The 25,905-nt window shown below is 36.2% G+C and overlaps 1 protein-coding gene across 1 annotated transcript; it reads right to left on the bottom strand.

Moving 5' to 3' along the window:
• Window positions 1-1,704: 1,704 nt before the first annotated feature.
• Window positions 1,705-24,853, bottom strand: LOC116167059 (transient receptor potential channel pyrexia-like). Its single transcript, XM_031482295.1, has 8 exons — window positions 24,847-24,853; window positions 24,120-24,560; window positions 20,753-20,866; window positions 20,502-20,704; window positions 10,938-11,073; window positions 10,746-10,885; window positions 10,183-10,696; window positions 1,705-2,218 (listed from the first exon to the last, which is right to left on the bottom strand). Exons 1-8 carry the CDS (start codon window positions 24,851-24,853, stop codon window positions 2,082-2,084), a joined length of 1,692 nt encoding a protein of 563 aa, XP_031338155.1. The 3' UTR covers window positions 1,705-2,081.
• Between the last annotated feature and the right edge of the window lie 1,052 nt (window positions 24,854-25,905).

Here is a 25,905-nt window from a genome sequence, read left to right as displayed (position 1 = left end):
TTATAGAAGAGAGTAATTATAATTTTCCTCTCAGGTTGTATGTAATAGACTAATTAAAGTAGTAGTGAAATGTTGCCTGCAATTGGTGTGTACGTTTATGTACATTAACGTAGTAATTTGGATATTTGTTTTTCAATTCGGCCTTACCACTTTCTAGCATGTAATTGGTTATACTCAATTATCAAACAAACTTGCACAAGCACGCAATGTAGTGGTAATACATAACGTACAATTCTCATTTCAAGCAGACGAAAATCTCATTTAAACACAGCTTCCTTCAACACAATATTTCAATAACTCGATATACTATGGAACGGTAGCTCAATGTGGTATTAATTTTTTTTCGAATTCTATGGGAGCGTCAAAATTAGAGAGTTGAATTTTTAAATAAATTATATGGTTGGGAAATGGAAAAAAATCCATAGGTAATTGAGAGAATAAATCATTTTTTGTGAGTCATTTGATTTCTATAGAGCGTTGTCCTCTTAATCGCTTTAGGCTGAAGAAATTCGCTCATAATAAGGGATAATCTTATCGCAGTCTCTCTTGTTGCAAAAACAGCTGCGTCAGTCCTTAGCTCCCAGATAAGCAGTAATCACCAAATTAGAAATTCCGTATCATTGTTAATTTTAACGCACAAAACGTGGAAGTTAGCTCAAAAATTAGCACAAAACAAACACAAATTAATTATTCGGTTCTTATAAGTTTAGGGGACCAATGTAATGCACGTATGATGTCTTGGGAACTTTTTAAAAAATTAGATCAACTGTGCCCATTCTTTAAAATTGAGCGAGAGTAGTTGTGCACATTTTGAAGCACTGTTGATTCTGACATATTCATACTTTTATCAATCCTTGATGTCAAAATCTTCATTCAACCACTTACCTTGTTTGAAATGATCAAGCAAAAAACTCATCTAAGGTATTGACCACAGATTTAGTGTTTAAATCTATGGTTTTAACGATCTCCACAAACCTGTAAAGGAAATTATGGATAAAATAGGAAGTTTAGAGGGCTAACCTTGATCTTATCGATGGTCTTGTATTTAAATGTCTTACAAGAATTATACGTTTTATTTGTTACAATTTAAAGACATTTTTCTTTGTCATTTAGCGTGTTTGAGACAGATTCCAAGATTCATATTCGCGATTTCTCTCACTTTTGTCGAGGGTCTTGGGAACATTTTCTTTTCTCTTCATAGTGCTTTCCGCTTTAACCATCAGTGGAAAGGGATCTGCAATCCCGTCCACTTTTTTATGACGTCACATGAACCGCATTGTGATTGGCTGCGCCATTTTGTGGCGGTAAATTTAAATTTGTGCGGGAGATTTGAATTTCGGGATGTATATTTTGTTGGAATGGAATCGTGTCTGTCGGTTTATTCGAAATTAAATATACAGGGGTAATTAATAGTTATACATCTGCATGCTTACTTGACCAGTCAGCTTGCCATATTTATCCAATAGGGGTTGCGTTGAGATTTTACTTTTTCATTATTAAGGACCACCAGAAAGTATCGTACTTACAATAAGTTATATAAAGATGCTTAAATTATAATTTTATATCTTGTTTTCCCTTTTTAAGGAAAGAAAAGAATATGGTCCGACTTAAGTACATAGCCGGTAAACCATATCAATTTGTTGGACAATTAAATTATAACTAAGGGTCTATTGAATTTGATATAATTTCATTTAATTCTCTCCCTCGAGCTACAAATAAATTATTTACATACTAAAAAATTCTATAATATCAACTAAACTAATTTAACATGAGAGCTAACAAATGTGCGGTACTCGATCGTGTTACGGAAGCAAGGTGTGATACAAGCCTGGAGAATAGTGTAACTATAACTTTACCGGACCAGGTTTGCATAATTTTCATTACATCGTAACAATGCACTTACAAATTTCGCCTGCAACTATACGCCGTACTGGTCATAACTGTTAAATTTTTATAAGACAGTGCGAGTAATTGATCCCTTCTCTAAAAATGATGCCGCCACCAGTCTGGATATACGTTTTACTGCATCTCTCCACATTATATACTCGCACGTAAAACTGTCGGGATTATTATTACGTCAGTTATCTGGTTATCCTTCTCTCTGGGTTATTATTATTACACAAAACTGCTTTTAGGGCCTCCACTATTTCCTCCAGTCTCACATTTCGAAATACATCGGCGTTCTCGTCCTTATTCGTCGCCATACTAACAATCGATTCTAAAAGTACAAACAGAAATTAGTAAAAACAACGCAGCGCGATCGGTTTACATAAAATGCGTAAATCAATTCCAATTTTTTTCGCCATTCCAATTCGATTTACGATACGAATAAGGTTATAGGGTTTGTTGTAGTCGACGTCAAATTTAAAGGGGAAAATGTGGTTCACGTTTTATAGCCGGAATTTCAATACAAAAGGGTCGATCGTGCATTTTAATTTTGAATAGCCCGGCTGATTTAGCAACGGCTTAGGGTAGAATTCAAAATTTCCTTGCCCAATGCAACTATAATTTTAAAAATAACAATTCAAAATTAAGCGTTATTGTTTGGTTTAAGTGTCCACCTTTATAGCCACTGTTAAATCTCGCCTGCAAAAACCATTTTTTAATTAGACCGTTACACGAAATTGCTTTAAAGGCTGACGCATTTGCGTAAGTTAAAAGGGTTAAGCTAATGATGCAATAAAACTAGGTAAGCGCATTAGTAAACGTAATTGGGCCCATTCTCAAGTTTGCAAAAACGGCCGGCATACGTCTACGTATTGCACGTGGATGTAAATATTAGTTAATTAGAACTAAGGCAAAAGGGCCAAGTTAATTGTCGAACAGACGACAACGTGGTGTCCCCTTAATTAGATTTGGAAGAAAGCGGAACCTGGGACGTGAAAAGGGTGAATACCCTAAAAGGGTAACGCAGAGGAGGTAAGAGATTTACAAATCACCAAATTCGTTTTCCCGTAGAGAAACTAACAACAAATGATGTTTTTACGGCGTCCATGAATGATAATGTAAGATAACAGTAAAAAATGTCACCTAAACAAATCTGCCCAGGAGCCCTATTCTCGACAAGTGACTTTCAAATGCGTATGCGCATTTCCATTCGAATGACTAAAGAGCTATTCTCGACCGCTCGTATTCAGTTCGTATACGAATTGAAACCGAATGGTTTACAGCGAGCGGAAATCTGTAGACGCTTTCAAATAAAGTGTATACGTTTTAATTTGACAGTTGAAATGAAAATTTGGATAATGGAAGATATTGTACAATTATTGTTGATAGAGGAGTTAGAGGACATAGAAGTAAGAAATAGACGTGTACATAGACGCCGGTTGGACCCATTTAATGAACTTAGCGATGAGTATTTCATAAAAGTTTTTCGCTTATCTAAAGCATTAGCGCAATTTTTGGTACATCTTCTAAAAGATTACATCGCCCCCGCAAATCGTTCCACTGATTTGGACATAACAACGAAGGTAATTTGAGTATCAATATTTTCAAGGATATATACTACAATAGGTACAATCTTAGTTGAAGCGATTTTTTTAAGGTTTTAGTAACGTTGAGATTTCTTGCAAGTGGAAGCTACCAAATGGACGTGGGATCAAATTATAACTTTGGAATATCACAACCTTCAGTATCAAGATGTATTGAAGAAGTTGTCAATGCCATGAACAGAAATGAAATTTTTAACGCTTATGTACATTTCCCTAGAAATATACAAGAACTCAATGCTGCTAGAATGGGGTAGATACATGAATCAATAGTGTGCGGTTGAAAAAACAAATAGCTTTCTAGGTTTTTTGAAAAGTATAATTTCCCAGGAATAATTGGGTGTATAGATTGCACACATGTTGCAATATTCCCCCCTAAAGTGGATGATGATAATTATCCTGAACATATTTATGTGAATAGGAAGAATTATCATTCCATTAATGTACAACTGGTAATAAGAAAAGTGACCAATATTTCTAAATCTAATTGAAACAATGGCCCGTATGAATAAAAGTAAGCAAATGCTTATACTTGCAAAATTCAAAGTAAATACTCGTAAGTGCCCCTTCATATTGGTTTCTTTAGCAGCGCTGCATTGTGTCCTGTCCTTCTGCTTAGCAGCGCTGCTAAGTCGCCCAGTGCGAAGGAGCACTTACGAGTATTTACTTTGAATTTTGCAAGTATAAGCATTTGCTTACTTTTATTCATACGGGCCAATGTTTAGATATGTGACCATAATTTGAAGATTATTAATGTGAATGCTTTATTTCCTGGCAGTACTAATGATGCTTTCATTTGGAACCAATCCAATGTGCAAACCCTATTAAGACGATTACACGAGGCCGGAAATAAAAATTATTTCTTGTTAGGTAGGTAGGAATGCTATCACACATAAAGGTTTATTACTTTTAATCTTAGGCGATTCGGGTTACCCATTAAGAAGTTGGCTGTTAACACCTTTAGAATATGAACCACGACCTAATATACCTGAGCACTTCTATAATTCTAGACATAAAACCATACGGAGCACAATCGAAAGATGTAATGGTGTATTAAAAATGAGATTTCGCTGCCTTCTTAAACACAGGGTTTTGCATTACTCCCCCGAGAAAGCCAGTAAAATTATAAACGCCTGTGTTTTGCTGCATAACTTGTGTATTGAGCATAACATAGAAACTCCACAAAATGAGGAAGCCGAACAAATTGATTTGGGCGTGCATGTCCCAGAAAGAAATCATGTTGTTAAGATAGTAAATCCCGAACTGGCTGCTGGCAGAAACCAAAGAAATAAATTAATTACACATTTGCAACAATAAATAATCGGCGTTTTTTGTTAAATAATGATTTCTTTTAAGCTAATGTTTTAATAATTGAAAACTATTAACTAATACTTATTTAAAATAAATTGTCTGCTATTGTTTCTAGAGCAGCAGCTATACGTTGTTTAGCAGCAACACCATCCTCTTTAGATACCACCAATCTTTCTAGCAGCGATAATTTCTTTTGATAGTATAATTCTTTCATTTTGAGCTTGGTGTCCATTGTAGCTTTAAAATCTGACACTGCTTTTAAAGTTTGCGCATTTTTAGTTGCTTTTTTTTTAAGGGCACTTTTCGTGCTGAGGTTGATGTCGCTGAGTCGGTAACAGATGTAGATGGTCCTTGTTCATCACATAAAAATTCTTTAGGCGTTTCGCCTGCCGGTGAATTTACATATTCCTCCATATGAACATGAACGTCATCAACATTTTCCTCTACTTCTGTAAATTCAACCGTCGATTCCTTTATACCTCAATGTGGCCTTCAACACTAACGGCTTTGACACATTCTAATATACCTTCGTCCACTGGTGTTAATTTATCGTCACATTGAGGGCCTCCGCCTGTTCCACTTGCATGGCGTTTAATTGCGCTTGCTTTTGACTTAGCGCGAGATTTCAAATCTTGCCATGTCTTCAAATAAATGGAATAAGTAATATAAAATGGCATAATGATTTACCACCTTCCTCCAACTCTTCCAGTCCCGCTTTGCCCCGGGGATGCTATTTAACGTGTGTCCTATTTTTTCCCATTCGGTTCGGGCATCTTTATATGTAAATGTGGTAGAAAATTTGCCGCTTTGCAGTTCTTTGTTACTTTTCATCAATTCAACCAATATTTGCTTTTGTTCAGTAGTAATTTGTACATGTTTTTTTATGTTTCTCCATAATAATTCAAATAATTTGTAATTTAAAAAATTCGTTCGCACGCAAAGAAATGTCAAATTAAATTATGACAGTGTTGCCATGCCGTTCGTTCGCATAAATTCCAAGCATACGTTTTGATAAACGAATAGCAGTCAAGAATACCATTTTATGAAAGTACTCGTAAATAAACCCTTCGTTTTCAATTCGAATGGTACGAAAACGAACGGTGTCGAGAATAGCGCCCCAGATGTCAGCTGTTCAGCACAAAAAGATTTAAACCAAAAACAGAAAAAAATACGACTAGTTTCGCCAATTTTCAATGTTCTGGTTATAATGGTTTAAGATCGTAATTAAAAAAGGTTAAAGTTTGAAATCAAAATTTGACGGGACTAACAATGATAGGTAAGTACATAAAAAATAGAAGGCTTTGATTTTTTTTAAAAGGAGTTGTGTAGAGGCCGATTCTCATTTAGCGACGCTCGCATTCGGAAACACGACTTCTAATCCGGCTCATAATATTCAATAGCACTGATCCTGGATTTCGAATCGATTGGTGAAGGTTTGACATCGCTTTGTCCTTTCGTTCTTGAGTTGGACGAGGAAAAGACAAACAGACAAACCATTGCATATGGGGAATGACTTTCGAAAAATTCGCACTTGAAAAGAAGATATCTTGTAAGTTATACCAAATAAAAAAACCTAAAACTGTAAGGAGCCATCATGCAATTATTGTAATGAACGAAGTTGCACTTTTAAGAACCGTAACAATTATGACAAAAAGACGTTAGAATTTGTATGTAAATAAACTAAACAAATATAGAAAACGAGCTCCCGGATATGGTTATGTATGTGCAAAACCAAATTTTAACCCTGATGTTAGTTTTGCGTTTATTTAAAGTGTACATGTATGAAATTTCATTTAATTGCTTGCATAAATAAGAAAGTTGGTACTGCACATCCTGCACAAAACCAAATTTGGAAAATGGCGCTAGATTTACTTTTATTCCAAGTGGCAATGCATCAAATTTCATTTGAACGCCTCCATAAATAAGAAAGTTGGCACTGCGCATGCGCAAAACCAAATTTTAAAACTGGTGCTAAATTTTCTTTTATTCCAAGTGGCTATGTATCAAATTTTATTTAAATGCCTCCATAAATAAGAAAGTTGGCACTGCGCATGCGCAAAACCAAATTTAGAAAATGGCGCTACATTTGCTTTTATTCCAAGTGGCTATGCATCAAATTTCATTTAATAAGAAAGTTTGCAAATTTCATCCTAATCGGTCCATTCGTTTATGAGTTATCGTGCTAACGGACGGACAGACGGACAGACATCACAAAATTATAAACTCGCTAGGAGCTCGTTAATAAGATTATATTTAAGTACATTTAGGTTTGTTGTAATGAATATTCCAATTATTGTAAAAAAATATGACTAAATCGTGCACAAAATCAGTAGATGTCTCGGTTAGACGTTCCAATCGCCCTTTGTGAAGTGAATACCTCCTCCGACAAATATAAGAAATATATATATAAGAAATATAACCAATCTCATAATAAGAGGTCAAGGTTGAGGGTGCTGCTTGGGAGCTCTTTCACATTCGCCCAGCAATACGCTGCCCGATAAATTCGCACAGCTCCACCGAATGTTCACCACAGAACTTACCCTTAGAATGATTCTCCTCGAAAAATTCCTCTCCGCCTTCATCAAATCATACCCCGTGAATATTCGCTCTCGAAAAATTCGAGTTGCGCGTGGAAGATTGCTCCAAGAAAACTCTCCACCGGAATATTCGTCCCCAAGGAAACTTCTCCCCGACGTATTTGCTCCCGGAATATTAGCCCTAGGGAAATTTCCCGAGAATATCTTTACTTCCATGGAAAATTGACCTATCAGAACTTCAGGATGTCTATACTCACGTCAGCTCTCGTCAAAACTGTCCACAGCATTATTTAACTACTTATTTTATTTGTTTGTGCCCAAGCCCCTATGTCCCCGTGCGTTTTTTCTGAGATGCTCAGCTGGTGTCAAATCAAGTGGCGTCAAACTATATTGCCCTAATTTGGTTTGCCACTAGCGTGCCATATTACACTTTAGTGTCTTTGCATTTGAGGGTTTGAAATATCAGCATTTGGATCTCGTTGAATACCGTAGTTTTTTTATGTAGGTAATAGGTTTCAACGCGTGGGAAGAAAAAAAGAATGACGAACAAGTTTCCATTTTTGCGCAAGCGCAACCCAGCATTGTTAATGACTGTCGACGAAATAACCGGCGATCAAAATTAGTGGCAGTCATTATTTTTTCATGATATTTATCTAAGATGAGTATTTTTAGGGATTTAGTGCAGTGGTAATCCAGGAGCGAAATCCTGTCCACTGTTGACCCCCTATATCTAACGTAATATTGTTGTGTGTAATGGCATACGGTCACTACGCCACCCACAAAATGCCTGTCCAGCTAGCTCAAAAATAGTCACTCACAATAATCAATTTGCATGACACTCCTAAAAGCCTAGGTCGCAATTTGAATTTATTCTAATACGAAACTGCTACGAAACTGTTCATTTAAACAGAGCTCAAATGTATGTAATAATTGCTGTAATGGAAAAAGACGACAATGCCAGCGATAAAAAAAAACCACGTATGCAAGCGCTCGATCAAAACAGGTTTTAAAAAAGTCTAAAATTGACTTGATAATGTCAATAATCCAAAAACCGGTCTTTCACTGCAACGTCCAATCCGATAATGCACAACTCACAGTCACAAGGATTAAACTGACGTTTCCTCAGGTCCCTTCTTGATTTTGTAACAGAAAACAAACTATTTCAATTTTCTGACCTATTCACAAACCCTTAATTAATCAAACTTTCATTTTATGAACTTTATTTTTCCAGTATTTTGTGTCTTAAAATTCGTAATTCTTCCGGTTCTTGGCTCTCTCTTATTCTTCCCAGCGAAAACAAACCTCTATTTTCTTCCATTCGGTTATCCACAATTTCATTCCCCCCTATTCCTTTTCTTGATAAAACGTCCGCGATTAAATTATCTCTTCCCATCAAATAAAATTTGTTTACATAGGACTACAAAAATAAAACAATTAGGCTCGCTCATGGCCTTTAATTCTGCCTTCAAATCCTCCATCAATTCTCTCCATTTTTTCACTCTGCGAATCTTATTTTAATTTCGTCTGTAATTCTGCCTTCGATTCACTTATTGCCTTCGGGATCTCAGCGACCCATTTTTCTTCGGCTTTCATCCTCGTTGTAGACAACTTCTTTTTGTGAATGGCATGCGGTCACTAGGCGATCCATAAATTCACACAATAACCAATTTGCATGAACCTCTTAAAATCATAGATCGTAACCTGGAGTCATTCTAATACGAAACTCATACAAACCTGTTAATTTAAACACAACACAATATTAAGTAATAGTTGCTGGAATGAAAATAGGCGACAGTACCAGCGACAAAAAAAGATCGATCAAAATAGGTTCAAAAAAGTCTTAAATTACATTGATACCTACTGTCAATAATTCAAAAACCGGTCTTACACTGCATTGTCCAATACGATAATGCATAATTCACAAGCACTAAACTCGCGTCTTCTGAGGGAAATTGACTTCTTTATTTCACAAACTTTCCTGTTGTGAAACAACACTACAATTAAATTTTCGGAAAAACGTCTCACATTTTAATCACGGCAACCTCCCGTAACCGACCCAGTAACAACACTACCTCTTCTACTTAAACTATTTCCGTATCTCCATACCACTTCCTAATTCTATTACTAAAATGCGCACAATGTTCTTATCTCAATAACACCTGTTTACAAATTAAATTGATTTTTAGCAATAAGCAACTCTTATCTACGAAAAGAGAAAAGACATGAGATAAAATTTGTGAATAATTCTCCGTATCTTACAAAATTCTTAACAAGACTTATCTTTTATGATGTTTATGATTGCGACCAAAACTCACTGAGTATATATTATAGTCGTTTTATGGTCTATGTAAACTCGAAAATCACTTTTTTGTATGGTTATCAAATTACCGAATTTTTTTAACGATTACACTCCATTAATATGTGACCAATCAGCTTGGTGATTGTTTCAAATTTTATCCAATCAGATGATTTTTTAAGCAATTAAAAGCTTTTTTCTGCGATAAAAATGCGTGCAGGGATGCGTAAAACATATAGTGGTTGTGAAATTTACTGGCTTTAATTAATCTGCATCAAATACACTCGATCTTGGTTTTAAATCAGCATAATTTCTTAATACACTCAAATTTTGTTGCCTCCTGGCAAAAATTCTCGATCAAAAGCATAAGATATCATGCTTTTGGTCTCGAGTTTTTTCCGCTGCAACAAAACTGCAAAACGTTTAGAAATAAAATTAAAAAGTATCACTTTCAAAACTAGTTGTACAAATAACTATAAATGCATGCTAGTGATATTGATATTTCGAAATGATCATTTACATGAAATGAAGTATAAGAGCGCAATCTTACCAACTAACTCCAAAGGGAGCTTTCTTGTGGATTTTTCGTCGAAAGAACGGTAACCCGTAAGTTCAGGCTGAATCATTAACTGTAAATGAATGCATCCCCTTCTCCTCAAATAGCGCCTTATAATATTCGGGAACCATTTCGAATCTACTACTTTGACCGAAATGACTTTCTCGAATTGCCTTATAAACTCCGCTTGCTTTTCCAGTCGTCTGCCGTGACCTTCCTCCTGCAGTCCCTGAATATCACTGACAGCGACACCTACCATCAAGTTCATCAGCACTATACTAGCCAGGATAATAAAGCACATAAAGACGATCCGTGAAGTTAAACGTAAACGTGACTGTTGCTCTTCCTCCCTGCCTTTAAACAAATCCGTATACTCGAATTCCCCCATCATCATAACCGTTGTTTTCACTACAGAATGCCAGGGATTAGTAAACTCCTCGAAACCGTAAAATTGAATTGAAAAACTCAACGCAAATCCGATTACGAGGCAAACAAACGTCAATAGTACCTTAAAATTTGAGTTCGATTTAAAATAAAACGACGAACTGGAGTTTTACCTTTAATATATTCTGAAGAACGGCGGCAAACATTAAAGCGTAGTACCCGTAGGACGGCGAGCGTCCAATTAATAGCATTAATTCCGACCAAGATAGCAGAACTGCAACGCTGGCACAGTGTAACGTCCATTCCGGTAGATCTAAAGGCAAGGAAATTTATAATTTACTCAAAATAATTGAATGGGTTCTTACCTTCGTACGAAGTGGCCGGAAGGCCTGCGTGACCACTAAATCCCGAAATGGCAATTACAACAGCAAGCCCGGTGTTTGTTAGGTTCATCCATAATTCATGCTGCCTAAAGAAGTGCTTTCTAATTGATAGAATAAACTGAAACAAAATTAAGCGCACTTATTGATCTGACAAGCCTCAATGTTATTTTTTTGAAGGTGGTGCTTTTAAGGTGGTACACTCTTGGGGGTATCGAAGTGAGCACGAGATTAGCGAATTTTTCCACGGGTCAACATTGGGAAATGAATAAATATGAAATGCGCGGATTTGAGGTAAGCTTTAAAATACGCTTAGCTTTTGCCTCTTTAGTCTCCCGGAGCGCAACAGTTGACGGCACATCCGTCTCTTCTGAAGAGAAACAAATGCTCGTAACACATTTTGTACCGTATTCGTTGCGAGTGCTCATTAATTACCATGCTGCGAATGAAGAAACGGAAATAAGCGTATAACACGCTTATTTTTACTTGAAATGAAATTATCGCCTCTTGTACTAAATTTGGAAAATAGGCGTTTGTAAAATAGTAAAATATGCGATGCATGTCAGAGATAGCACATCTGAATTAAGCGCCAATAAACTACAAAAAAACGCGGTTCGAAATCAAAGTTGCCATGCACAGCGGATAACATTTTTTTATGACAAAACTGTACCGTTTAAATTTCTCTCAAAATTACCATCCGGCTAGATAGAGTGAACTGATCCGAACATTTGGGAGATAAGGATTTGTGACTGACAGAATGTCATATTTAAAGCTCAGTTGGTTCTCACGTTCGGTGCGGAACGTTATATGTAATTAATTAACTTATTAATTAATAAAGTTAGAGCTTATAATTTTCTGAATAGATTGTCGAAAAGTATCCAAAATTTGGTAGATGATATGTTAGTAATTAATATTTTAATGTCAGGTATTTACAATAATTTAATTGCGTGCCATTTCAAGTTTTATATGTCTTTACGTATATGCTCTATAAAATATACCTAATCAAATTGTCTTTTAATTATTTCTTCATGTCTTGGTGTTTTACATATTAAAAGATATATAGAGCGTCTCTCTCTCTCTCTCTCTCGCTTCCTTTCTTTCTTTCTCCCTTTCTTTCTTTCTCTACCTAGAGGTAAAATTCGACTTTCAACTGCTGCTTTTTTATGTTGCCGAAATGTCTGTGTGGCTTCTGAGTTTATTTTGAAATTGATGCTTTCCATTATTGAGACAGTTTAAGGTAAGTTAAGTTAAACGAGGCGACTTGTAATTCTAGCATGTTGTTATCATCGTTTATGGAAATCTTAGTACTTATCAAGATAAATTAACGAGAAATATAGCAATATATTAATTGAAATTTGTATATACTCAGATGCGCCTCTCCCATTTTAGTAAATTATTATCAGAATAGATAGGAACGTAAATACCGTTTTCGATGGATTAGGCGCAATTGTTTACGAGCACTGATGGTACGTTTTCGATTCATAAACCAATTTGTAGCGTTCGAATATACTTAAGCTCATTAGTGCCGTATTTCATGTATCAGTTATTTTCCACTTAAATTCCCATTAAATCACAAATCAGTTTAACTGGAACCGGGTACCAGACCCATAGGGAAACTGTCTCATTACTAAAAATTACAAAAAGTACTCCTTTGCTACTTCCAACTCTTTTGTTTCTTATAGAATAAAATATTCCCCAGTCCTATTCAATTTTTTTTTTATTTATTTATTTATTATTAATTAAATTATAATTCAAGCAAATAACACTTTTTACAAAAGAAAATTGTTAATGGAGCTTTGTCAAGTGGATATGTTAAAATGGTCTCCAACAAATACAAAAAAAAAATAAATACGGGAGCAGGGGAGTGGGACTAAGTTTTTGAGGAGGGTGAAAATCGTATAACGGCAATTTTGGGCAAAAATTTAGATCAGAGACAAAAGTGTTCAATGGTAAATTTGTAGGTCGCGAAAAACTCTACAACTTTCTTTCCAGTCACTTTCTCACATAACCTCAAAATACCTGGAAAATCGCGGAAAACCGTGTTTTTTGTTTTTCACTCTTCATTTCCGCAAACATGATTTTCTTTTAACGAGCCTTGGTTGAAATATTTTTTCAATATAAAAAATTAAGAGGTTTCCGAAATATTCGTTTTTTTTTTCGGCAAAAGCAAACGGAAATTGTCCTTCAGAGATCTATCGTAGGGAGTTCTATTTAGTGTCATTTCCTTCGTTTTTGTCTATACTTTCTGATGAAATAAAAAAATTATAGTCCCTATTGAAGAAAAAGCTCAAAAAACTAAAAACTCCAAAAACGACTTCAGTAACATTGAATGTTCTAGTAATAATAATAATAATAATAATAGTGTTTATTGTGTAAAAGTAATTCTAATAAATTACACACATTCGTCTTAAAAAAAAATACATCATGTCTTAAACAGTAACACAAATATAACTTCTAGACATTAAATATAAACTCAACTCAGATTCTCTATGAAAAATTCGTGTATATTATAGTATGGTTTATTAACGAGATATTTTCTTAATGCTTTTTTAAAGAGATGATAGGGTAGGTGTTTCTGTGTATTCGGAAGATGATTGTATATTTTGATAGGCATGCAGAGAGGACTGTTGGCTGTGACGTTTAATCTATGATGTGGAATTTTGATGTGATTGGACCTTGTGTTGTGTGAGTGTACTGTGTTGTATTTGTCGATCAACTTAAATTTAAACTTGTGTACATAACTTGCGGCTTCAAGGATATATAAAGATATGACGGTTAATATATTCATTTGAATGAATAGCGGTCTACAGCTAGTTGTCAGTGAAACTCTGGCGATGGATCGGATGGCGCGTTTTTGTAGAATCAGGGTGCTTTGAACCTGTCCACTGCTACCCCAGATGATGATGCCATATCTTAGTCTGGATTCAATTTCAGCATAGTAAAGACACATTAAGGTTTCTGGATTTAAAAAAGTTCTAAGTTGTCTAATTTTGAATATTGCTTTTGAAAGTTTGGAGTTAAGCGACAAGATGAGCGTCTTCCACTTTAAATTTTCGGTGAACAGCATTCCAAGTATTTGCAAGGATTCTGTATTTTGAATGGGACAGTTTGATATGGAGATTCCAACTTCCGCATTTTTATTTTGAACCGAAGACATGCTAAACAGTGTGTATCTTGTTTTATCTTTATTTAGGAACAACTTGTTAGCAATAAGCCATTTGTAGACGTGATTTACAGCTAAATCGGTGTCCCTTTCTATGCCGTTACGGGTGCTACTAACCATTAGGGTGATGTCATCTGCATACATGGTTACTTCAGCGTACTTAGATAAATAAGTTACCAAATCGTTTATATAAACGTTAAATAAAGTAGGGGATAAAACTGCCCCTTGTGGAACACCAATTGCAATTGGTAAGCTTTCTGATCGCACTTGCTGCTTGAATTTATTTGACCAAGTTGAAATACGGACTACCTGGGTTCTCTTCGACAAATATGATGTGAACCATTTAAGGGCGACACCTCTTATTCCCATCCACTCCAATTTCTGTATTAGAATATTGTGGTCGACACAATCGAAGGCTTTGCTTAGGTCACAGAAAACTCCTACCATTCGAAGTCTTCTTTCAAGAGTGAGAAGAATACTCTCATATATTTCAGTAGTAGCGGTCGTGGTCGACTGCTTCTCACGAAAACCGTGTTGCCTCTTTGATATTATATCATACTTTGAGAGAAATGAAGTTATCCTCTCTTTCATCGCATATTCTAGCACTTTTCCTACGCAGGACGTCAGTGTAATCGGTCGGTAATTCGACGTGTTGAGAGCATCTCCTTTTTAGAAAATAGGAGTCACCACTGCAGCCTTGAAGCAATTTGGAAATGTTCCAGTGCGTAAAGAACAGTTAATTAAATACGTAAGTTCGGTGATTATTAGGAGTTTCACATGTTTTAATAAGTTAGGGGATATATCACCAAGTCCAGGTGCGCTATTGCTATTCAGCTTCTTGAATAGGTTTAGAACCTCTTCTTCCGTAAATGGCAATAAATAGATGGAATTAGGATTTATCTTAAGATGGTTTGTAGGTAAATCTGCGTGTGGAATAGATTCCCGAAGCTTGAACGGTATGTTATGAAAGTGTTTATTGAACAAATTGGCAAACTTTGCAGGTGATGTAACCACAGATCCTTGGTCATCCTTTAGTTCCAGGTTTTTTGGAATTTGGTTGTTTTTGTTACTAATCGAGTTCAAAACCTTCCAGGTTTCTTTGCTCTTGTTTTGCGCGTTCTGTATGATTGAGCTGTAATGATTTCTTTTAGCATTGTTTATCAAGTTTTGGTGTGCTTTCTTCATAGATATGTATTTATCTCTTAGTTCGGGGTATTTTCTTTGTAAGACATACATGTCATTGAGCTTAGTACTAGAGCCACGAGTTGCTTCTGTGCACCAGGGTTTAGTTTCGGAGTTATATCGATAATTTTTTAGAGGAAAACATATATTGACGTAAAATTGAAATGTGGAAAGGAAAACTGAGAACTTTTCATTTATGTCATCCGTGGAGTAGATATCGTTCCACGTTTCATTTTCCAAATATGAAAAAAAACGTTCCATGTTACTTTTCGAAAAGAATCTTTTTGAAATGATGTTGGCTCTTGAGGGCGAAGACTGTTGTAAGTTACATGAAATTCTTATAAGTCGGTGATCAGAGAGGTAAGTGTCCTGAACATTAGTTTCTAATGTAATGGATGCATTAGTACATACGTTATCCAATATCGTACTGGAGTGCTTACTTACTCGGGTGTATGTGTGTACTATTTCTTGTAAATTAAACGAGACCAATAGGTCATTGAGTGACCTGTACTTTTCGCCGATTTTCCCAAAATTTACGTTGAAGTCGCCTACCAGAAGGATTGGAACCCAAGGATCATATAGTTGATCTATTGCGGCATTTAAATTGCGTAAAAACGTGTTGTAATCACCCGAAGGAGGTCTAGAAATATTTAGAACAGTAAATTTTAAGTGTCCAAAATAGCCTTTACACGCACATATTTCTAATACATTTTCAGAACAGTATGTTGAAACGTCAATAAACGATGCTTGAACATCAGAACGTGTCCAAATGGCGCAACCACCACCCCGCGAATTTTGTCTACTAAAAGCACTAATTATATTATAATTTAAGAGTTTACACATTTTCAGTTCACTTTCTGCTAACCATGTTTCTGTGAGACACACTAATAAAGGCTTATATTGGTTGGTTATTATTTCGATATCACTAACTTTATTATTTAAACTTTGAATGTTCATTAATATTAAGAGAGTAGCAAGATTATTAAGTGAGTTCATGTACGTAGTATTTAAGTAAGAGCATGCTTGTTGATAAGACGAAATAAAAAATTATTCATACGTGTACCCCTTGGCCACAATTCTGGGATTTTTAGAGCCTCAAATGGATGGCTTAATACTGACACTCTAAAGGAACTATAATCATCAGGACGTTTTGAATTTAATTTTTCACATTTTACCTCATCAAATTTATTATCTATCAAGTACTTTATTATTTGATCTGGGGTGACGCTGGGATCCAAATTATAAACATGTAAATGTGAAAAATGTTGATAATTTGTTAAAATTTTGGAAATTTGTCAAACACTGATTTCAGCATTCGATTCTACGGGAAAAAAATACAAACGAACCTATTATTTCTGTGTTTGAACAGACACTTTATATCTTTATAGTATTATCATAAACATTAGGTCTCACGTGAATATGAATATGAAAAATAACAACCTTTTCCAATTTTTTCCGCATTTTGCAAATTTATTTGTAAAAAGCTAGCTTAAATCTCACTTTGGCCAGCCAAAAGCAAATGCGCGCCCGTAGAAAAACGCTTGTAAAAAGACGAGGACTGTATTGTGTACCTACCGCGGCCGCATAATTAACAACTTTGGGGATGGGGCTACTTGATGTCGGGTAGGAGACATCAGGGCGCCATCCCCGAGCGTGTTATACTCACGTGGTGATTTTTTTCTCTCTTCTTCTACAGTTTTAGTCCGATTGTTTTCAGACTGATGTCGTTGAAAAGATCTTGTAAACGCGCACAAGTACACTTGCGACGGAATTTGGTATTTTCCCGAGAGACAAAATAAATCACCTTTTTCAAAGCGCACGCTTTCGAGGGGTGGTCGACTTCGGGCGCCGACAAGTTACCTTCAGCTGCGAATTTTGTCACGCGGTTTCGTAAAGTTCGAGTCGCGGTCTTTAGCAATGATCAATAAGATCATGCAATTATGTTAACATTGTAATGGGATGGGGTATTAGTTATTTACGTTATAAGTCCGGTAGGTTACTTGTAACAGTACGAGTTAGACATTATGGACGAGGCGACGCCAGGAGCCGAGTCAAGAATGTCTTAAACGAGTACTGTTACAAGTACTACCCGACGTATATCGTAACGTATTTTTTTCACTACTAGCGTCTGATGACATGATTATTAACCTTTTTTCCACTTGTAAAGTAGGCTTTCTCGGCATTTGTTCAAAGTGGTTAATAATTTTTTATTATTAACTAGTAGTCAATAATGAGAACTGTCACGCTGTCACTTTTAGAAAACACAACCCGAAATTTCGCTCAATGAACGTTTAGACAAGTTCTCTAAAACGAATAATTGCCACCATTCGCAATTTCCAGAGAAATTACATACCTAAAATTATCACATTTTGAAAAAATTCGAACGAAATTACTCTTTGAAAAATCTCAATGACAGAACAAAATACGGCCTGTTTGACTTGTACTTCCACGTACTTGATTGACATGTTAAATTAAGAAACAAACAATTCTGTCCAACCGTTAACTCTCTTATCAATATAATATGTTAATTTAGAGGATTTCAAGTGCTAGTAGTGAAAAAAATAGTATATATACCACGGTAGAGAAGTCTATTATTGCCTTCGCACCTTACACCCCTCGGCGCAAGCGCCTCGAGATGTAATCTTGGTGCTCAGGCAATAATAGTGGACTTCTCTACCTTGATATATAATGTACTATTAGTTTCCATTATTTAAATTGTTTGTATAGAGGACTCAGAACACATGGGGTGTAGGCGCGATTTAACTAGATTTTGGTTTTCTGAAGTTTAGGCTAGAACTGAATTTCTTTAGGGTGCGCCATTTTAGGGTATACAGGGTGATTTCATTGTAGGTCAGCTTTCTCCACAATTTCGCCGCACTATTGTTTTTCAGGCCAATGGTTTCTAAATAATGATGTTGCTCTATTTAATTCAATGGTTGTCCGACACGGCTCTGGCCGAGTAATTGCATAGGAAAGTTGGTCGAGCCAGCCTGGCGGAAGAAAGGGAAGATTTAATGGGTTATGCGTGTCCGTCTTCAGTGAGTAGTGCCCTTTTCGTGTCGCAGCTTGAGAACCACTTATGGTGAGGCGAGTGGTGAGGGTTCTGGCAGAGATTGGAAAAAATGCCGAGCCGAGGTTTCTGACTAAGTAATTGTTTTTTTAACAGTGATGATGGGATTGGTAAAGGAAGCGGAAGTTTATTGGTTAAACGAATAAAGACGGCCGCTGAAACAATTAGCAACCATTGTGAAGCCATGTTTGTAAAAAGAGAAAAAGCTTCAATGGCGCGCAGTCCTTGTTTAACAGTTGCTGAGAAAAATCAGCAATTCGTTTTCTTAAAAAGAGTAGCCGGTTTTTCAATTCAGAGTTCCAAAAGTATCAGTAAACTAATTAAATAAGGTAATCTCATATTTCTTATAGTTATATATTCAGTCCATTACCGTGACATTACGGGTAAAAAGGATTTAAACTGTGATCATTTTTAATAGTAAAAGAGAAACTCAAAGGAGCGACAATATTACGTTTAAATGGTGTTTATATACTGGTATTATTATTTTAAATAGTCTTCTCATCCATTAGCTCCACTTTCGAGTGACCCAAATTATCCTCTTTTTAAATTTTTAACACTCGGCATGCAGAGCGTATACTGAAAGCCGGGCAGTTGGAACTTCCAAACAACAGATTAACCCATTCAGTTATTGGTGAATCATTGTTGAAGGCTCGCTGGTCCAGTGAGGTGCTTTTAGAGTATCATAATTCATCCCAAGTTGGGAATGATTGATCCAGCCGTCTTATTCTCACAAGAGATGCGGTGTTAGTAATAGTTACAAGCACGTCTACTTCATGCCGGAGCTGATCGTGTTGTAAGAATGGCTCGCCCTAAATTCGCCAATGAAAAAGCGATGGTCAAATCAAACATATAGTCACTGTGAACTAAGTAGTAACAAGATTAAGCTAGCCACAGAACTGACTTAAGTGCCTTGGGTTCTGTCAGAAAGAAAGGGACAAGATTGAGTGCTAGTGAGGGTCCCTCCGAGTTCGGGCATGGATATTTATAACTGAAAGTCGGCCCGTGTGGCGCAGTTCAGTTAAAGCTGGACTGTGGTGCTAGGGTCCCTGGTTCGAATCCGGGTTCGGGCATGGATATTTGTAAATGTATAGTGGGTTGGGTTGGTAGAGCAGCCTTGACTGAAACCCCGCCCACTCAAAAATAAAGGCAAAATAAATAAAAAAAAAATGAAATCAAATAAATAAATATTAATGGCTAGTCAACCCCTTTAGCTGATACAGATTTTTTGATAGAAACTACCCCTAGAGTTGGAATATGGAAATGTAACCTTTCTTACACTTAGTGACAGAGACCGCCGTCTTCCTTAACAAAATTTGGTAAAAAAGATTCGCATTTTTAAGGCAAAATGGTAAACATTTCCCACATTTGCATTCTGTTTGTTTGTATTAGAAGAGGCTGCTGTCAAAATTTCGGGACCATTGCCAAGCACTTGGGATAGAATGAAATGACCACGGCGTCCCCCTTCTGCTAAATAATATAACCTTGTTTGTGGTCTTAAGCTCATCGGGAATATATTTCAGCTCATGGTCATAACTTTATTAAATAAACAACAAACCCCTAAGGGAAACCAAAACATTTATACCTTAGTTCATTTAAGTCCATACCTTTCGTCGCACTAATCCAAGTTAAAACAACTTTCGACGACGCATTTTTCCTAACCGTTAAGAAAGCCTAGTACCCAAGATATGATTTTCGCATTCGGCTATTAAAATATCCAATCTATCTCAAGCGAACATTGTTATTTCTACTCAGATTTGGTACTGTATCAACCATTAAAAATAACGAGAAATCCGATATCTATCCTTGTATCTTGTTTTTCTTGCAGCCTTGTTTTGCATTATAACCTTTCTATCTATACGTATTCGGGTTTGTTATTTTTCATAAAGATATGTCAATATTGAGAGTAAAATTTGAATTGCATCCATAGCTCTACCTATGAAGGAGATTTCCTACGATTACTACATAATAATCGTAAATGTTTTATGGAAAATTGGAAAGATTATTTTCCCTGACGTGCACACGAGACAAAGTAGTTTTCGTATTTCTACCACAGTTACTGTCATTTTTATGCCATATACGTAAATAATCCATGGTGTCACTAGAGAATTAGAATTTATCGAAAAGTATTTCTTACCTGTATTAACGCGTGAATGAAGAGACCGCCGCCAGTTAGGAACACTAACATGCGAAAAACGGAAGTGAGTATCGGAAATTTTCCGACGTTGTGTATTCCCAATACGACATAAGCTGATAAACACAATACGAAAAGCGTGTAAGTTGCGATCAGCAGGTAGAAAAATGGTCGAATTTTCGCCCATTTCAGATGAAGAAACGATTCTGAAAGTACACGCTTAGCTCCGTGAGAAAAAGTCGTATAAAACGTACCGATTAGAGGGTGTTGCAGTAGCGTAACCTTCTCTTTTTCAGTAGCGGCTGAAAACATACTCCACAAAACGTCCATCTGTCTCTCGTTGCCGTGTGGTGCCAAGACACTGAAATCTAATAAAAACGTCACGTTGTTGAAATTTAGTTCCTAATTTAATTCGTGCAAAAGTGACATAAGTTGTTGCAAGCATCACATGGTCTCCGAATACACACAATAAGCTGATTTATTGAATAAATAATTAGGCGCCTTGTACGAGTAGGAATGGTCTCCAAAATTCGACTTCCATGAAAGTTTAATGGTACTTAATCTAAACATATTGAGCTATTCTTATCTCTCTAGCGCTTTCACGGCGAAATGCGCCAGCTTTAACAAAGACGATAAAATAGAAAGGTATTTTAATTATGTATGGATTGAAAAGAAAATCCGAATCGGAAGGACAAAAGGTATTGATTTCGTGTTGGATATTCTTAAATTTCCGATATTCTGTATTTAGAGTGTAACTAAAATGCATTAGTTCAATGAGACGAATTAATGCTTCCGTAAATGCGAACAATAGCTGTTATTTACATAAAATTTAGAAAAAAAATGAAACTGGTGTAACGTAATAGCAACCCCTCGGGAGGCGGAGTAAGGGGTAAAGATGCAATTACGCCCAAACATTCTTTGGATGTCCAAAAAGAATTTGGTGCATTTTTGTTGAGCACACACATTTTCGCTAAAGCATGTCAAATTCGGGAACTGTTACCAGGATATCTCTTGCCTAATTGTCCAATGCCACAAAAGACACATTGCTGTCGGTGTGATTGGCCTGCAGTGATTAAGACCAAGTGCCCAAAATGCAATCAGGACCAGGGAAACTAAGGATCATTTTGACTCATTAATTTCTTTCATCTCTGAAACTCGTTTTAACGGCTTGCCTGATAAACAACCAATTGTGTTGGAGTGTTAAGGAAGATCAAAAACCTTATCTCAAAGTCGTGATTTATGGTTATTCTTTTAATGGTTTACTAGATTCGGGACCTTCTCGAACCGTGTTGGGAAATGAAAGGTGGGAAATGTTACGTACCTTGCGTATACAGAGTGTTCCTTAAAGACATGCTAATATTTAAGGAGGTAATTCTTGGACCCATTTAAAAAAAGGCTTCCAATGAACGTATGCCCTAAACGTTTTAATTTTTGAGATTTTTGCATCTTGATGCAGAGAAGACATGTACCAAATTTCATAAAGGTGTCTACAATATTATCTCTGTGATTAAAATACTGATTTATTTTTAAAGCTTTACCACCCTGTATCTCAACAGCTAAAACGTTTAGGACATACGTTCATAGGAAGTTTTTTTCTTAAAATGGGTCCATAAATCGCTCCCTTAAATATTAGCATGTCTTTAAGGAACACCCTATGTATTTAAATACTACTGAAACTACTTCTTGTCAGTCAGCTAATGGAGGATTTTGTAATGTTTGGGGAGCTGTTAAGTTACCTTATTCAATCTAACAATATTACAATTGATGCATTAGTCATGCCCGTATTGATATTAGGAATCGGTTTTTAGAAATTGGTTGCCCTTGTTGCTGATTTTAGAACAGGACAATGGCAAGTTTGGTAACTATACTGAGTTATGTACTACTACTTCAAACGTTTCTTGCTCTTAAACTGAAATTCAGTCTTTGCTTTCGAATCTTGTTTTAAATTCGTCTCTATTGGGTAACATTCGAACGTCAAGTGCGCAGTGATATTAACCTCTTTTTCCTGTACTTCGTCAAGTATAGTTAACTATGTATTAGATTCAATGCTTAAATTAGGGGTTGTGGAACCGTCTAATAGCCCTTGGTCGAATGGAAAAGAAATATAACACTTCTAGGTTTTGTGTTAACTATCGCAAAGTTAATGCAATAACAAAAAAGACGCATACCCGTTGCCTTACATTAGTTCAATTTGAGATCGCTTACGCGATGCAAAACTTTGAGCTAGTTTGGATATTCGTTGAGCTTATTAGCAAATTACGTTGGCGCCTGAAGTCGATTACAGCTGGACAGATTTTGATGACATTTTTTGTGTCTCTGTGTGTCTCCGGATGGTTTAGATTCACAATTCGGCCCTATCGGTGTGTAGGATCGTTGGTAATCGGGTTTCGTCAAGTTTTTATATATACAGTGCGTTTATCTTATATTGGAACATACGATTTTGTATGCAATGATGTTTCTCTATGTTCCATTTAAAAAAAAACGCGTCAACCTATAGGATATGTGCGGTTCACAACTATACACACGTATTGGATAATGTGCGAGTCTCCACTAAACCAGCCTTTAATTATTTTTAGGTTATGTACGTTGAAATGGAAGGTATTGGTTCATCAGGATACTGGACTGTAAGTAAATCGCGGACTTGTTTTGCCGTGACAGGTGACAGTTGTACATTGCACCTACAACCCACTTGAACTACTCCTATTAGATTGACGCGTTTTTGCAAAATCGTATTTATAGTTTAAGATAAACGCACTGTATAAAAAAACCCGCTTTACGTGTGTTTGTGACTGAACTTTTTCTAGACGACTAGACGGATTTTGACAAAATTTTCTTGGTGTCTGTGCGTCCTCGGATAGATTGGATCTGATCGGATTGTAAGATCGTTGGTTTTCGGGTTTCGTCTAGTTCTAAATAAAATGAAACAACCAAGTAAAAGAAGTAAGAGGAGATCGCTAAAATTTACGACCACGAGTGGTACGTTATAAAATTAGTGACTTAGTTTAGAAAGGAAATTTTGTTTTTCCAGATGATACAAAACATTTTAATGCAAAATTAGCTCCTAAATTTCCTGGCCCTTACAAAACAAAACAAAAGTTACTTCTCTTTGCACTTAATTAGTAGATAACAATGGTAAATCGCTAGGTATTTTTCATGCCAAAGACTTCAATCTAGACACTACTATTACTGCCTCGATAAATCAATTCTATTCAAACATACTGTACTTAGTTAGTTATTGTTACCCATAGGCCATATGTTTAAGTACAACTCTGAACCCTGTCTAGTTTTCATGGTTTCAATTACCTACTAGGGATAGTAAACGCAACAAAAAACAGATCGCTTCGGGTTACTTCCGAAACTCCTAAATTGATTATAATGCATCAGACGCACACGAGATGTGATACTTTTGCGTAATGGTTCAATATGTAGGTGGTTGTTTAGTGTTCTGTATTACAGCGGATGGTTACTTGCCAGTTGCAACGCGAAACTGACTTTAGTACTAATAATGGAAACAAATATGTCACGGATAACGAAGCGCACCTTTAGTCAACATATTTTACTTTTTAGGTGCGCGTCTACGTTAAATCTCGCCCTTTTAAAGATTTTTAATGATGCACTTACCTAGAGTTACTTTGATGCTGTTGCCCTCTTGACGAGGTATGGGAGTCTTCGTTATTTTAGAGTCAAAGATTTCCTTAATGAAATCAGCGGGTCGTGGAATATGTGCAAAAATAACATCCATGACGGTTTCCTTACTGAGTCTGGTAGATCCTATTAGGCTACCTCCGCGGTTGAGAAGCGCCTTTATGCAATCCTTATGGCCTCCCAAGGCGGCTCTGTGTAGGGGCGTTCGCCTGTAGGCGTCGGTTTTATTGATATCCTCGACCGTTATTCTCGGGTCGTTGAAAAACGTTTCCAGTATGTCTAATGAGCCATTAGCGGCAGCCTCGTGCAACTCCGTTTGGTAACAGGAACCGATTGTCAACCAAGCGCCAGCTTTCAACAGAGTGTTTACTGCGTGTTTACTTTTAAAAGTTACTGCGTGATAAAGCGGCGTAGTATCTGCAAAGAGAAACGGATTGAGAAATAAAAGTATATGGGGGTAGGTAAAAGCGAATGTGGCATTTAAGAACATAAGATAAAGGAGATTCGCGAACGCCTTTACGAGCACTAATAGCCTTGGGAGTATTTCACATGTGTTAAATTTTCAGCCCTCTTTGTGTTTGTTTTAAAGAATATGCTTTTCTATCTGCCTGTGTATATGTGAAGATTAATGTGCGACTTGTCTCTCGTCCGACAGCACGTTACCGAAGGGATTATTATGTTTGCGGGAATTCAAATTCATTACCATACATTATGTAATGTCAAGCCCTGAATGGCTAACTCATTAATTAAAATATTATCTAAATAAAATTTTATCCCTACACAAAACAAACAAGACAAAAACCCTGCGCCGACAGGACCACTTAACCGGCGCAAGAAAATGCAAACAAGGAGAGATTTCAGATTGATGGTGTTAAATATTATGTATTAATTAAAAACAAGTGTTTCTTTTAGTGATTGCGTTTGCTTCAAAAAGGTATTTCGTGGATATAATGGAGCTGCTCATTGAAAATCTACTGGGCCACTTATAGCCATAGTTTATTATACTTCTAGATTGTTATAGAAGCAAATTGAATTGTGTTTAGTCTCAGTTTTAACATCGATAATGAAGTGATAAATATCGAAATACGCACTTGTGTTATAAATTTGTTCTAAACTAACGACTAAGTGTATCCGTCTGCAAGTAAGGGATAAATATGGAATTGTAATAAATCAAATTTAATAGATCAATTTTATATAAATAAACCACGTAATTTAATGTACGCTACAATACTTTTACTGCACTAAACAAGGTAAACCGAACCCAGAAAATGGAGAGGGAAAACAGGACAATGAAACTCTTACTGCTTCCAGAAGGCTAATCTTTCCGCTTGTAAAATCTTAATCATCTGTTTTGAATACAGTAATAGTATAATAATTTCAAGGGTTTTAATTTAAAGTGTATCAAGCAATTTATTCCTGTGCTATTTTTTGTACTTCACTGTCAAAAGTCTAAACTTCAAATAAAGAACTTTGATTGAAGAATCAAGATACCTTTGCAACGCCAAATTGGCTAATAGCCGAAGCAGAATAATAATTATACACAAATGCGAGGATACCTAGTTCTATCACACTACATCACGTTTTCCTCTTCGCCTTCTCCTAGAACGTGTCAACAGTGCAGCCCTTTCTCTAAATCAGTGGAGACGGGTCTGGTTCCACGTTGACCGAAACCTACTATACCTAAGTAAACGAAAAATACCAAAAGAATGTGGATTTGATTTCATACTGCTGTTGAGTATGACGGAAGGTGGGCCGTAGATGG

This window comes from Photinus pyralis, unplaced genomic scaffold, assembly GCF_008802855.1.
Source record: "Photinus pyralis isolate 1611_PpyrPB1 unplaced genomic scaffold, Ppyr1.3 Ppyr1.4_LG3b, whole genome shotgun sequence".
Lineage (NCBI taxonomy): Eukaryota > Metazoa > Arthropoda > Insecta > Coleoptera > Lampyridae > Photinus > Photinus pyralis.
Note: the sequence above shows the minus strand (reverse complement) of the source record. Positions and strands in the feature narration are given on the sequence as shown.